Here is a 13,786-nt window from a genome sequence, read left to right as displayed (position 1 = left end):
ATAACGTTATTGGTCAGAAGGGTGAATTATCTGTCAGGGAGCTAGCCAAACCGTTGATTTGTAATTCTAATGCAGCTAACCCACCTGGCAAATCATTCACTCTGTTTAGCCAATTTCTGCTATTTTTTTAGAAGCCAATGGAGGCTGGTGGAGACTAAATCATGGGTGGGACAAACAGAAATATGGAAATCATGTCAGCTATGTTGTTATAAGAACCATAATGGATTCTACCGCTTAGCGGATGCATACTTCATAGCGTTTAGTCTCCGACACATTACGTTGTTTTAGCACCATGAAGCGAGAGAAATTAACCATAAGTAAAGGCAACGTTGCACAGTTCAGCACCAGCGGGTGAAATGTGGACGGATGGCGCCCCGAGCGCTCAGGAGAAAGTGTGAAATGTCTCTCCAAGAATATACAGTGTGGCGGAGTTATATTTGGCCACCGTAGAAATATTAGCACCCGACCTGGGACCCGGGGTATTCTGGTTTCGGTGTGTCAGCGCAGGAATCTATGCCAGGACATGGCTGAAGATGTCTAAGTAAGTCAGCTTTATCCAGCGGTCTGACGTCTAGGTTTGTCGACGCATGGTCTTTGACTTTGCACAACCTTGGTCTTATATCGGTAAGTTTAATTTGGAATCTAATAATCTGTAATGATTTCGTGCGAACATTGGCCGCATGTTTTCTCTCCGACAGTAGTAGGTCATTAGAGTGGCCCCAGGGCACTCGATTAAGAATGTATTCAGAGTTATTCCCGCGTAGAACGCGTGTCATTCCCTAAAAGCACCAGATAAGTTTTTACATTTCTTTAGGTATCTCTGGATCACCTTTCGTCCGAATAACATGTTCAATGGTCAAATATATAACAAGGGTTCAACTTTTCTGTGCCACATTTTCTGGAAAGTCGGTGATTATAAAATCAAAATTTGTGGCGTAAAACGGACAAATCCTTTCGCATGGATGACATGAAAACCATCTTTTTAACCTTTTCTTTGAAGACACTGTTTTTAATAGGAATGGCCAACATCAGAGCATACCGGCCACACACAGAGGTCATGTCGCGTGAATGTGCCATAGATAAAATTGATGGGAGTCCCTTTATAGTGGTAACATAAGCGTATCTGTGTGAAAAATGGCAATAGGAGGGAGATAGCAGCAATACCTAACATCAGTTGTGCTGTATGAGTGCCATAAATATAAGTCGAAGACAGAAACGCGACCTCTACACGAATACAACGGTACCACAGTGTTGCAATTTTTCATTGCATAGTCCAGACATCAGAGTCGTGTAAGAACGACTAACACAAACGTAATCGGAGGTCACAATAGAACATCTTAAAAAAAGGTGATTTATTTGATCTTTGTCATTAATGTAACATGAATAAAGAAGTAAGAAGCGCTTTATCTGATGACATTAGGAAAGGCCCGAGGTGTTTGCTGTTCGAATCTTACGGGCATCATTATTGGAAACGACCTGAAAAATCGAAACCTTGGAATAAAAAGCATGAACAGTTCCCTTTAGAAGGGCAATGTTCAGACAAATATGAACCTTTCACGTAAATATTCTATGAAGTATGCTCCGGTACGCTCGAGTTCAGAGTTCGTCCCGACGTTGTAACAGAAACGTGACACCGATGATAAAATTGTTTGCGAAATGAATTGGAGTATTTTCTTTACCACCGTTTTGGTTTTGTAATATTTGCAATCAATAACTACACTGGGGTTTCTTTCCTATAGCGAAGAACACATTTTTTGTTTGTTTTTCAGAAAAACTCAAGAGTTGACAACATGTGGCCTTCGTCTGCTGTGGTCCTGACGACAGCATATCACCTCCTTCTGATCGTCAGGCAGAATGTTGCACAGGAGGATGATCTCTCTACAGAATCCCCCTTGTCAGAGTCCACGTCAGTACCGCCCCTGGCGGAACCAGTTGCAACCACAGCAATGGTCATGCCGACCGTCGATCAACCAGTGGTTGTCAAACCGGCGGCCCCTGCCCCAACACAAACACCATTCAGGCGACTCCTGCCGACCAAGCCGCATCCTACGAGACCCGACGACGCCGAACCATGGGAGATCACGTGCCCGAGCTACTGCGTCTGTACCAAAAGATGGCACCATTACTTGGAGATGAAGGTCAGGCACCTCCGATGCGAGTTCTGGAGTACCGGCTCGACATATCCGGAGGAGTATCCAGGCACCACGGAGTCAGCCCGTATCAAGGTACATGGATTGGACACTCTACCTTTGAGCGTGTTTCAAGGAATCTCAACATCAGAGGTCATCATCCTAGAGATAGTTCAAAATCCCGACTTGACAAGTATTCCGAAAAACGCTTTTAAGCCTTTCAGGGCATTGGGGTACCTGGATCTCAGCGAGAACAATTTGAAGGAGATTCAACCGTCCCTATTTGTCGGTGCCCAATATATGGACAAACTGTACTTGCAAGGTAATAGCATCAACAAGTTGTACCCTAATTCCTTTCGCGGGCTAGGTCGACTGGACACTCTCAATCTTGAAGGGGCCGTGGACATGAACTTGCCAGAGGGTCTACTGAAGCCCCTTCAGTGGCTTATGTACTTAAATTTAGCAAACAACCCAAAGTTAACGAATCTCCCCAGCGACACGTTTAGCTATCAGTGGAACCTTCAGACTCTCCTGCTCCAATTTAGTGGGGTGAAAAATCCAGACGAGGAGCTCTTCAAGCCACTTAACAACTTACGTCACTTAGAAATAGACGAAGACCAGCTAAACAGCTGGGACCCAGACGTGCTGTTGAGTATCGAGTCACTGGAGACATTGGAGGTCCACTCAGCGCCAGGGAACAGTACATCGCACGTGTGGGACGCTGCCCTGCACTACGAGGGCAAGTGGCACTTCGACGTCTGTCCAGAGGACCCGTGTATCAATGACGGCATCTGTTTCGTCAGGTAATTTCAGCTCACATTTAATCATTTTTCATGTAAGGACACTGTGGCCTATGCATTTTTGGTACAATACGTCCTGTATCCTATAGGTAGTGATCTAACCCGCGAAGAAGTGTGCTTCGAAATTTGAAGGAATGTCGAAGTCGCCCACAATTTTACAGTAGGTGGAACATGCTTTGTATAGCTTTAGTTCTTAACGAGTACGACTACTAAGACATCTTAGAATTATGTCCTTTACTCATTTCAAGATCATCATTTGACAGAAGATTCTCGCTTTGTTTTTGCCCACTTTGTAGTGCGCACCGACAACAGTGTGAGTGTCCTACCCCACGTGCGGGAGCGACGTGCCAGAGCCTCCACCCCGGCCTGTTGTTCCTGATTGTGGTGGTGATACTGGCTATCCTGGTGGCGGTGGCTATTCCAATCTACCGGGCGGCCACCAAGAAGAAGCCGGAGCCCCCTCCGCCCAAGCCCAAACCTATCATCCTGGAACCTGAGTCTGAGGAGGAAGACGACTTCATGCAGTCGAAACCAGATGAGGACCCAGAAATGTGATGCTTACTTGTCGGGCATTTCACAAAGTGAAGACGGCTCCTTGGAAGTAGTGCCTTTTCCTTTACTGCCACAACAAAAACAGTTCGTGGACGGTAAATGCAACTGCTACAATCTACACATACGTTTCGATCTCAGTGGTGCCTTGTCAAACGTGCAACGGCACCGACCCAGATAGGCATCTAGAATTGAGTTAGGCTTGAAACAAAATCTATTGCAATTACTTAGTACTTTCCTTATGATACTATCTATGGTATTCTTTGTGATAAGGATATTTTCCACAAAACAACGGTCATATACTTTGGATTTACGTGTCGACAGAATTCTCCGCATTACTTACTACGCATACTTTAGAACAGCACTTTTTAGAACAGAACATAATTAAAGAGAGTGTTGCTTTGAAACCTTAAAGCTGTACTCGCTAGTTGTTTTCAAAATGAAAATTTGAGTGAAACCTGTGTAGATGATAATATTTGAACAATGCTAGACGCGGTGACGCTTAACTGAAATGTGTATGTGCAAAAAAGGCGAAGGCCTGAACAACTTATGAATAGGCAAAACAGACTTCTGCAAAATATTGAACAGGTCCCGATGGCCATTGATGGAGGATTAATTTGTTTCGCTGTATAAAATAATAATAAAATGTGTCTTGTACATCGAATATATAGCAAAGTGTATTTTGTTCTATGATAACAAGATCATGTCATGAGTTACAACCTGAGCTATTACCACTCGAAGTGTTGTAATCAGTACCAATTAATAAGCTTCTAAGGCTAAGCCAGGCATGACAACCAAAGCGCCAGCATCCTTAGCTGCCCTGGTATTACCCAGCAAATTTAAGAATTCAATCAGCACAAATTTACCCCTGATCATGTTATACTAAAACTGTTTTACAGCTACCCGGTGAAAGTGTGTGTCAACATATACTCTTTGTTTGTGACAGCACCGCCCTAATATCACTATTGACGACCCTGTTGGCTCCCTGTGTAAACACTGTGTCCTATTTATCTACATCCATGCTATTTCAACTTCAATATTGAACCTGGCCAGGTTGTCCGTGTCTCGTCTGCACAGTGAACCTAACATAATGACCTCAGGTAATGAGACGTAATGACGTTGCTGTTAACACAGCTGCCCTGTCTCATGTGTTCCATTCTCCCCATTGGACTTTGAACCTAATAAAACTGGAAAGGTCATTTGGAAGCTGCCACAAGAGCCGTGGTACGTCGAGAAATGATACTTTCTTCGCCCTGACTACACATTCGGACAACACGTACCCCGAACGTTTTCCATCGACAGTACGCACGACTGGGACAGATATGTGGAGAGCTTTGGTTATCGATATAGCTCTGTTGGTAATTTCCCTCTCCTCAGATGTACGGGGATCTGTTACGACCACGGAGCCACAACCATGGGATGTACATTGTCCAAGAACGTATATCAGAGAGTGCGAGTGTATTGCAAAGTGGGATGACTTCTTGCACAGACAGGTAGGCTATCAGTGTATATTGTATGTCAACAGATATGCCGTTCCTTGTATGATCGATGCAACATTTGCATACTTACACACCTAGATCGGGCGGATGAAACGGAAGCTGACGTTACATCAAATTGTATTGAACTCAGTCTATTTCGTCCTCTGAAAAATGTCGAATTTATGAAGGATCGACTTTACGTGTATTAAAACAGCTGTTTGTAAACTGTATTTTGCCCAGCACAGTAACACAACATTCAATTCTTCAATATTTGCTGTTCTGTAATCATTAACCAGGTGAAAACAGTGACGTGTTCCGGACCGATCAATACTACCAACTTCATGTTGCCCAACACAACGGAGTCAGTGCGACTTGAGAACGTGGCTGGTTTGGAGGCGGGGATGTTTGAGGGAGCGGAGGAAATGATGGTTCTCCAGGTGAATGGGCTCATGTCTGACAGTGTACCTCCGAACATGTTGAAAGGCATGGACAATCTGAAGTTTTTCTCCTTGAGATTTAACCTAGACATGACGTCACTACCAGACAAGTTCTTCGGGAATCTCCGAAACCTCGAGAAGATCGACATTTCTGAGACGGGAATTCAGGTGCTGTTCGTGGACACATTCGCGAACCTAACTGCACTAAGATACTTAGGGCTGTCTAGAAACAACATAGGGAACCTAGAGGCTGGGGTGTTTGACGACTTGTCGTCATTGTTATTCCTCGACTTGCACGCGAATAACATGTCTTCGCTTCCACCTGTCGGACAGTTGACAAGCCTATCAGAACTCCATCTGCAACACAACAGTATCACAACCATATCTCCTCCGGCTCTGGACGAACTGCACTCCTTGACAAAACTAGATCTATCTAGAAATGCGATAAAGACCATCCCAGCGGGCACACTTATACAGCTACAGCGGTTGTCTTTCTTTGACGTTGCTTACAACCCTATCGAAACTGTGTTTGAAGACACGTTCGTGGGGCCGACGAATCTGACCGATCTGGGTCTGGACGACCATCAGCTCGACACGTGGGATCCTGCCGTGCTCTTGAACTTGACTTCTCTCCAGTGGCTGCACATCGGCAGTGTCCGTTACGACTGGGACCAAGTCATGTATGAAGGAGGCCAGTGGTGGTTTAGTTGCCCACCTGAGGCATGCGTGTTCGGTGACTGCCACATAGCTCATCATCAGCCCAACTGTACCTGCCGCCAGGGGTTTTCCGGGGATGCATGCGACACACCCATTGTTCACAACGACGGGTTGCCAACTTGGGTAGCTGTGGTAGCGGTGACAGTCACAGTAATTGCGATGGTGGTGACCGTATTTGGGTGTGACCGGTTCTGGAGGAATAGAAAACGTCGGTACGAAAACGTTTGAAATGGCCCCCTTTGTCATGGGCGGATTTTGCACTGAGAGCTGATGATGACTTGTCATGTGTAATGACAAGAAGAGAAAATGATATACAAGAAATAACAAGCAATTATTTTCTATTTTATTCGGGGCTATATATGAATTGATAAAATCTTCATCAGTCAATCTTAAATGGCATTTTTTCAATTGATGCACTGATATGCACAGAATCAACACAGAATTATCAATATGTTTCTGGGTTGGGAATCTTAAAATGACCCCAGGAAGTTAGTTTTCGAAATTTATTTCTCCAGCATACATATCACAGAGAAATTAAATAGCTTTCATATACGCAATTATGAATTGAGCACATTTGCTGTAGGTGCTGAGAGTCTAGGACATAATAGTTTGAAAAATGTATGAAGTAGCTTACCACGAATTATATGTATAATTTGATTCAATGCATTTACATGGGATTCTGTGATGTGAACTGTTGCAAGTTAATGTACTTGTCCATTGTGTCGATCAAGGCTGTTGCCATTCGTATGTGCCTAACAAATGTTTAAAACAACCTCATGCTTGACCAAGCTACTGAAAGAGCAGGGCTGATAGTTAGGGAAAGTACATCCCTTTAGCACATTTCTCTGATATTAATGTATTGTAAAGTTGTATCATGAGAGATTTTGTTACAATATTCTACCAATGTCTTCAAAATCATTAATGTCTGCAGCAAGTGCACTAAGATGACTTGTTTCCATTCAGATGGATATATGCACACCTCCCTGCCTCCACCCAAGAGTACCCCAGTTTCTTATGTATGATTCTTGAGGGCTCGTTGTAGTCTTCAATAAAGAGGAACGGCACAAAACCTTTCTGAAGGCAGGTGCTAATGAGGTACTTGGAAGCCAGCTGAAAGTAGCCCTTCCCTCTGTGCTCTGGTAGTGTGTAGCCAACCCCTTGTGAACCATAATAGTTGAACAGAATCCATGATACAGGGTTTCCCTCTTCATCATACACACAGGCTGAGGGGAAGGTGCTGATCTGATAGTGAATATATTTCTCAGCTTCAGGAGTGTTCCCATGTAGCCAGGTCCTACTGACAAGCTGGCTGTGCTCAGGTCTGAGTGGTCCTACGCTCACCTTGTCAGTCCTGGGAATTAAGAAGAGATATCATGGAATGTTTAATTTCTTTCACAATATCCTAGCACCTCTCAAAGTGGAATGGAACAGATCACTAAGTATAATGTTAACTTTTGCTTGATGTAGTACAGACTTACCCATTCACTTTGTCCGCACTGGAACATGTTTCATGTAGGTAGTAGGCCGTGTCACACGGGTAGATATCCTCATCAGCAGGGCATGGAACACCCTGTAACTCCAGGTGTTCTTTCAGTACAGACAAACCACTGAGGGGGAATGCTGAAACAATCAAGAACACATATGTTGCACTTCAATCAAGTACAATAAGTTTTGGCCATTCTCTTTTTGAGAAGATGTAGAAAAGATGAGGAACAAATGCACTACAATAAGATAGACATGTTTGAATCATTAGACTTACCCACTAACAAAAGTCGTCTGGTCCAGTCAACAGATCTTGATGTCAACAACTGTCTGAGGCCATCCTCATCGGTCCAGTACAAAAATACATGTACAGAATCCTGGTAGAAAAAGGGAAGGCAAATGAACGCATGTTATTACTTTGCTACTGATAGTGGACCTCTTCAAGAGTCTAACAAATGAGTACCTGACTGATTGATTCTGATAGTGTCAGATATACCCAACTGAACAGGGAAGTGGCCTATGGACCATTGAGCTGCTCTATTATACACAAAGGCATCAGTTCAGTACAGACAAACCACTGAGGGGAAATGCTGAAACGATCAAGAACACATATGTTGCACTTAATTGAAATCTACCTTTTCGACTGCTAGCACAGAGGCATCATTGTCTTTAGGAGTCCACAGGACGGCGGTGTAGTCTGGCCACCTGTCCACTTCAAATGTCATCTCCCAGGGGATTTTACCATCCAGGTAATGCTGAGCAGTGCAGTACAAAGTCCAAAATCTTTTATGTGCACTTTCACGTGCAAGAAGATTGCCAATGTAAAAAAAAATGAAAATAGTGACCAAGTTATGGTTTATGTGTATTAAATTGTACATTTGCTGTTGTTGGTGTGTTTTAGTATTCGCCTTTAAACCATTATCGTACAAACTGCACACAATACTATACTATAAGCCTCGCCCTTGGGGCGCCGCCAAAAATGAACAGTTCAAATAAAAATCCTTACATCACATGGCTATTTATGCCGATGAGAGTTTGGTGCAATAAATGCATCACATGAAAGCTCATTTGTGCAATGGAGTAGCCTCCGAGTATAAAACCAAAGACCCTTCTTCTGTACAGTGAGGTATCGCAACTTCGTGGCAAATGGAAATTCATGATTATATAAACCTAATTGCCAGTTACACAACTTGGCCAGGGGGCCCATATTACTCGATAAAACCCCCTTCGTTATACTTTTAAGAGGTAAAACCCGATACAGATCTGAAACACGATAAAAAAAATTATCAATTGCCGAAAGCACCATACATTCATGTAACGTTATAGAAACACGAAGCAACAAGTTTAATAGAAACGTTGATGAAAAGTAGCGGTAACGTTACCATTGCTTTAGAATGAGACGCCATGTCATCACAGTCCAGCACCAGTGAGTCCACCAGCTGTCTGAGTTCTGAACCTGACAAACTCCGGGCCATCTCGGTCACGGGCGCCGACTGTTAGGTGTTGCAAGTCCAAGTCACTGGTTACTTTTTAAACTTTACTATGATTATCACGAGAGGTGTGTTTTGTGTACAGCGTTATGCTGACCAAACAAGGAGGTCAAACTGTCCGAGATCAAGCTCGCAGGCAGAAAAGTGACCTTTGACCCATGGGACCAAGTGGCGGGTGATGAAATTATTTTGGTTCAAAAGGTCCGGCGTGACAATGCATGTCGATGATATATCAAATAAAGTTCGCACTGTCTATCAGGTGAGCAATAAGATGAAAAGAGATTGATTTCAATGTGTAGATTATAAAAGGAACAATATCTACCCGACGGCTTCTACTTTTTCTTTATTCAAAACCAAAGCCAGGATCTCTCTTGGGGACCCGTTCACTCTTTTAAAGACTAATTTATTTATTTATTAATCTTCAGACAGGTGGGTGGCCCCTTCAGCTTATTAGAAGCTGGTTTCCAAGGGGGCCCACTTACATGAATAACAGAGCAATACGTGTAATAATCAGTAGCAGACAACCTTAGGACAACAAACAATATATACAAATAAACCGAAGCGTAATAGAGTTAGTTACTTACGACGCCAAAATTGTTTAGCTAAACAGTCAATTACAGTGAGCATATACTTTGTAAAATGATATGTAAAAGTTATGTATGCATGTTATTTAATGTATTTTCTATTTCTTATTTTTGTTTTTTACTTAACTCCCAAGGTTGATATAGCTACGGCCTGTTGGGCAACCTTGGCTGTCTGTAATGTCAAACGAATAAACAAATAGGTAACGTTACATTCTGTTTATGCATAAGGCCATGTTGATTTGATTATATGGATGACATCAGCGCTCGCACCAATTTTCGGCCGTTTCCACAAAAAAAAAAGTTTTCGACCACACAATAAATTGTGCGAAGCAACTGTAAAATGAGCACAAATATTCTGTAGATTGAAAAAAAAGTATCAGAACACAGATAACTAATCATAGTCTATTAAATGCCATAGAATGCCAAAATAAATCTAAAGTCAAAGAATAAGATGTGAAAGGACAGAAAGAAAAAAATCTACTGTTGGTAGGGGGAGGTACCAGTACAGAAAATTAAGGTCCCGTTCTGGTCCAGAGGATCATTTTCAGGTCCGGATCTGGACCTGATTGTCTGTGGAAACTTGAGAAAGTCTGGCAATACTAAAAAAATGGTAATTGGTCAGTTTTGCTACAAAGGAATCTGTTTGGTGGATTATTGGACTCCTACTGGCATTCAAAAATCCCATCTCCAAGTGATAAAGGCTAACTGTCTCTGTACCTTTGACTGTAGAAACTTGCTACAATTGACTATAAACTCTACTTGACTTCCTCTTGTTGTCTTCTTGGCCCCCGTAAGACCCCAAATGCCTGCCGACATTGTGTGTCCATTTTGTAATTGGCGAAACCTGTTCCTCTGATTTTTTTTCCAGGTCTGTTTTTTTTTTTCGGATTGGTCCAAGAAGAAAAAAAATGTCTTGCACCCGTATAATGTACTGGTCCCTACACCTAACTGTTGGTATACCATACTGTGTCTGTCTAGTCCTATGTTAAACCTTCCTGGCCACTTTGATTTCATATTGGAGGCAACTTTTTTTTTTTTGGCCAAGCTTTTTTTTTTATTCGCTCGCTCGCATCAGTTTTGAAGTTCCCGGAGGATGTCATCCATATAATCAAATCAACATGGCCTAATCAATACTAAATATGTGAATTATCATACTAAAGCAAGAGGATTGGCGAAGATAAGATCCAGACAGTCTATGTACATCTAATTGTCTATTCTATAACACAATAAAGACACAGAGCCCTGGTGAATCAATATTTAATCTGATGTATGTATATCAACAGTGTGCACCTGACACACAAAAGAGTAGGACAAATGGGGAAAAGTGCTTGATATTCTACGGTCTTCAAATGCAAGGTTGCAACAAGTGGGCTATGACACAACTGACTTGTTTCTGTTCAGACATATGCACACACCCTGCCTCCACCCAAGAGTACCCCAGTTTCTTATGCATGTTCCTTGAATGCTCGTTGTCATCCTCAATGAAGAGAAAAGGCAGGTATCCCTTCTGAAGACAGGCGCTGATCAGGAACTTGGAGGCCAGCTGAAAGTAGCCCTTCCCCCTGTGCTCCAGCAGTGTGTGGCCAACCTCTTGTGAACCATAATATTTGAACAGGATCCATGATACAGGGTTTCCATCCTGGTAATACACACAGGCTGGGGGGAAAGTATATAACCATCCAATATTGTAAGTGGTAACTCACCGCTCAGTACGTCGATTAAATGCGATTACATGACCGAGATAAGTGAAAGAGTCAGAGATATCAGGAATTGTTGCAAGGTACAAAATGTAAGACATTTGTCAAATGTGTCAATCACAGTTGTTGCTATTTGTGTGAGCCTGACACTGATGAATGTTTAAAACAACCTTGTACTTGATCAACTTACTGAAGGAGTAGGGTTAATAGGGGAATTACATTTAGCACCCTTCTGTAATAGGTATTATAATACTGTATCATAAGACATTGTAACAGTGTAATAATAATATTCTACCAATGTCTTCAAAATGATTAAGGTCTCCATCTAACAAGTGCACTAAGATGACTTGTTTCTGTTGAGAAAGATATATGCACACCTCCCTGCCTCCACCCAAGAGTACCCCAGTTTCTTGTGAACGGCCCTTGACTGCTCATTGTAGTCTTCAATAAAGAGGAATGGCACAAATCCCTTTTGAAGGCAGGTGTTAATCATGTACTTTGAAGCCAGCTGAAAGTAGCCCTTCCCTCTGTGATCAGGTATTGTGTATCCAACCCCTTGTGAACCATAATAGTTGAACAGGATCCAGGACACAGGGTTTCCCTCTTGATCATACACACAGGCTGAGGGGAAGGTGCTGATCTGATAGTGAATATGTCTCTCAGCTTCAGGAGTGTTCCCATGTAGCCAGGTCCTGCTGACAAGCTGGCTGTGCTCAGGTTTGAGTGGTGCTATGGTCATCTTGTCGTCAGTCCTGGGGATTAAGAAGGATGTCATGGAATTGTTTAATTTCTTGAACAATTGTTATGTTTTTAGCACCCTCAAAGTGGAATGGAACAGAACACTATAACCTTCAACTTTGAACGTATGCTTGACGTAGTAACGTTACAGACTTACCCGTTCACTTTGTCCATACTGGGACATGTTTCATGCAGGTAGTAGACAGTGTCACTGAGGTAAATATCCTCTTCAGGAGGGCATGGAACACCCTGTAACTCCAGGTGTTCTTTCAGTACAGACAAACCACTGAGGGGAATTGCTGAAACAACCAACATATTTGGTGCACATTGATCTAAGTACAATAACAACAATTTGTGCATGAATGCCCATTTCCTCTACTTGCCTGCTCACTGTGCATCAGAACGAACTGAAACCCAACAGGAAAAAACACAACCTTTGAACATGACGTACAGCTCAACTGTCAGTAACCTCAATTTGATATAATGAAAAATACCGATGCTGTAAAGATGATTCCAGTATCCCGGGAATGTGGTAAAGATGAAGAACAAATGCACTACGATAGGATGGACGATTGAATCACCAGACTTACGTACTCTACAAGCGGAGGTTTGGCACCGGCTGTTTTTACGTGTATTTGACTCCGGTTGTTTTCTCTATGTGCTTTTTTTGTTTTTTGGGGGGGCTCCGGCTGTTTTAATGTGTTTTTAGTCATTCTTATCAGCCTTTCAATTTTATGTTGCTTTTTGAGTCTTCTGGCCAAGAAGACATTAAGAAAACAGAAAAAATAAAAAGCCAAATAATACTCCTAAAAACACATTAAAAAACAGCCGTAACCGAACCTCTGCTTGGAGAGTAAGACTTACCCATGAACAAAAGTGGCCTAGTCCAGTCTACAGATGTTAATGTCAACAACTGTCTTAGGCCATCCTCATTGGTCCAGTACAAAGATACATTAACACAATCCTGGTAGAAAAAAGGGAAGGCAAATGAAATCATGTTATTACTTTACTACTGATGTGGACATCCTGCCTCCAACTCTTCAAGAATCTGACTCATTAACATTAGTACATGACTGTTTGACAGCGTCAGATATAACGTTTCCTGAACTGAATAGGAATGTGGCCTGTGGACCAAATATGCTCTATCTTTTATACACATAGGCATATTATAAAGAGAAACCCCTTAGGATTTTCACAACCACTTCGATGCACGATAAGTATGGACATAAAAGCATACCACTGATACATAAGCTTGGTGTACTAGAATATTGCTCTTTACGATTCCTTGCATGATGTCAGCTTTTTGTTCTGTCAAATAACCCACGAAAATAAATGTATATTCTTACAGTATTTTCTCAGTCAATATTTCAAATACCTTTTCAAATGATAGCACAGAGACTTCATCATCCTTTTGAGTCCACAGGACGGCGGTGTAGTCTGGCCACCTGTCCACTTCAAAGGTCATGTCCAAAGGGATTTTACCATCCAGGTAATGCAGAGCGGTGCAGTACAACTGTGTTTGTATGAGGCGAAAAGACCCAAATCTTTTATGAGCAAGTGTGCAAAATAGGGTACCCCCTCCCTGCACATCTGACTACCTTTGTCCTTAGGTTCATACATTAGTATATGCCATACTTGTTTACGTGTGAGTGTGACTATAAATGTCTACATCATTTGCATACTTG

At 42.4% G+C, this 13,786-nt stretch overlaps 4 protein-coding genes across 5 annotated transcripts in view; 2 read left to right on the top strand and 2 right to left on the bottom strand.

The window, feature by feature from the left end:
• The first annotated feature begins 209 nt into the window (after nucleotides 1-209).
• LOC118420627 (vasorin-like) lies at nucleotides 210-4,135 on the top strand. 2 transcript variants are annotated; one of them, XM_035827486.1, is made up of 3 exons: nucleotides 210-541; nucleotides 1,770-2,932; nucleotides 3,226-4,135. In XM_035827486.1, exons 2-3 carry the CDS (start codon nucleotides 1,791-1,793, stop codon nucleotides 3,482-3,484), a joined length of 1,401 nt encoding a protein of 466 aa, XP_035683379.1. In that variant the 5' UTR covers nucleotides 210-541; nucleotides 1,770-1,790; the 3' UTR covers nucleotides 3,485-4,135. The 2 variants fall into 2 exon arrangements, with proteins under 2 accessions (XP_035683379.1, XP_035683368.1); XM_035827475.1 differs by having other exon boundaries at nucleotides 212-624.
• A 95-nt stretch (nucleotides 4,136-4,230) lies between these two features.
• Nucleotides 4,231-7,005, top strand: LOC118420615 (leucine-rich repeat transmembrane neuronal protein 2-like). The gene is made up of 2 exons (XM_035827462.1): nucleotides 4,231-4,971; nucleotides 5,253-7,005. The coding sequence occupies exons 1-2, from the start codon at nucleotides 4,582-4,584 to the stop codon at nucleotides 6,336-6,338; spliced, it is 1,476 nt and encodes a 491-aa protein (XP_035683355.1). The 5' UTR covers nucleotides 4,231-4,581; the 3' UTR covers nucleotides 6,339-7,005.
• Nucleotides 6,604-9,243, bottom strand: LOC118420632 (glycine N-acyltransferase-like protein 3). Its single transcript, XM_035827498.1, has 5 exons — nucleotides 8,975-9,243; nucleotides 8,228-8,365; nucleotides 7,870-7,969; nucleotides 7,589-7,730; nucleotides 6,604-7,461 (listed from the first exon to the last, which is right to left on the bottom strand). The coding sequence occupies exons 1-5, from the start codon at nucleotides 9,065-9,067 to the stop codon at nucleotides 7,050-7,052; spliced, it is 885 nt and encodes a 294-aa protein (XP_035683391.1). The 5' UTR covers nucleotides 9,068-9,243; the 3' UTR covers nucleotides 6,604-7,049.
• Nucleotides 9,244-10,907: 1,664 nt separating this feature from the next.
• Nucleotides 10,908-13,786, bottom strand: part of LOC118425587 (glycine N-acyltransferase-like protein 3) — a 10,294-nt gene continuing 7,415 nt past the window's right edge. Inside the window, exons 2-5 of the mRNA XM_035834530.1 lie at nucleotides 13,477-13,614; nucleotides 12,966-13,065; nucleotides 12,259-12,400; nucleotides 10,908-12,115 (exon numbers count right to left, since the gene is read on the bottom strand). Of these exons, the coding sequence (XP_035690423.1) occupies nucleotides 11,701-12,115; nucleotides 12,259-12,400; nucleotides 12,966-13,065; nucleotides 13,477-13,614 (795 nt within the window). The 3' untranslated portion in view covers nucleotides 10,908-11,700. The remainder of the gene's footprint in view (nucleotides 12,116-12,258; nucleotides 12,401-12,965; nucleotides 13,066-13,476; nucleotides 13,615-13,786) is intronic.

This window comes from Branchiostoma floridae, chromosome 1 (genome assembly GCF_000003815.2).
Source record: "Branchiostoma floridae strain S238N-H82 chromosome 1, Bfl_VNyyK, whole genome shotgun sequence".
Classification (NCBI taxonomy): domain Eukaryota; kingdom Metazoa; phylum Chordata; class Leptocardii; order Amphioxiformes; family Branchiostomatidae; genus Branchiostoma; species Branchiostoma floridae.
The sequence above is the reverse complement of the archived record's forward strand: the minus strand, read 5'-3'. Positions and strand labels throughout refer to the sequence as shown.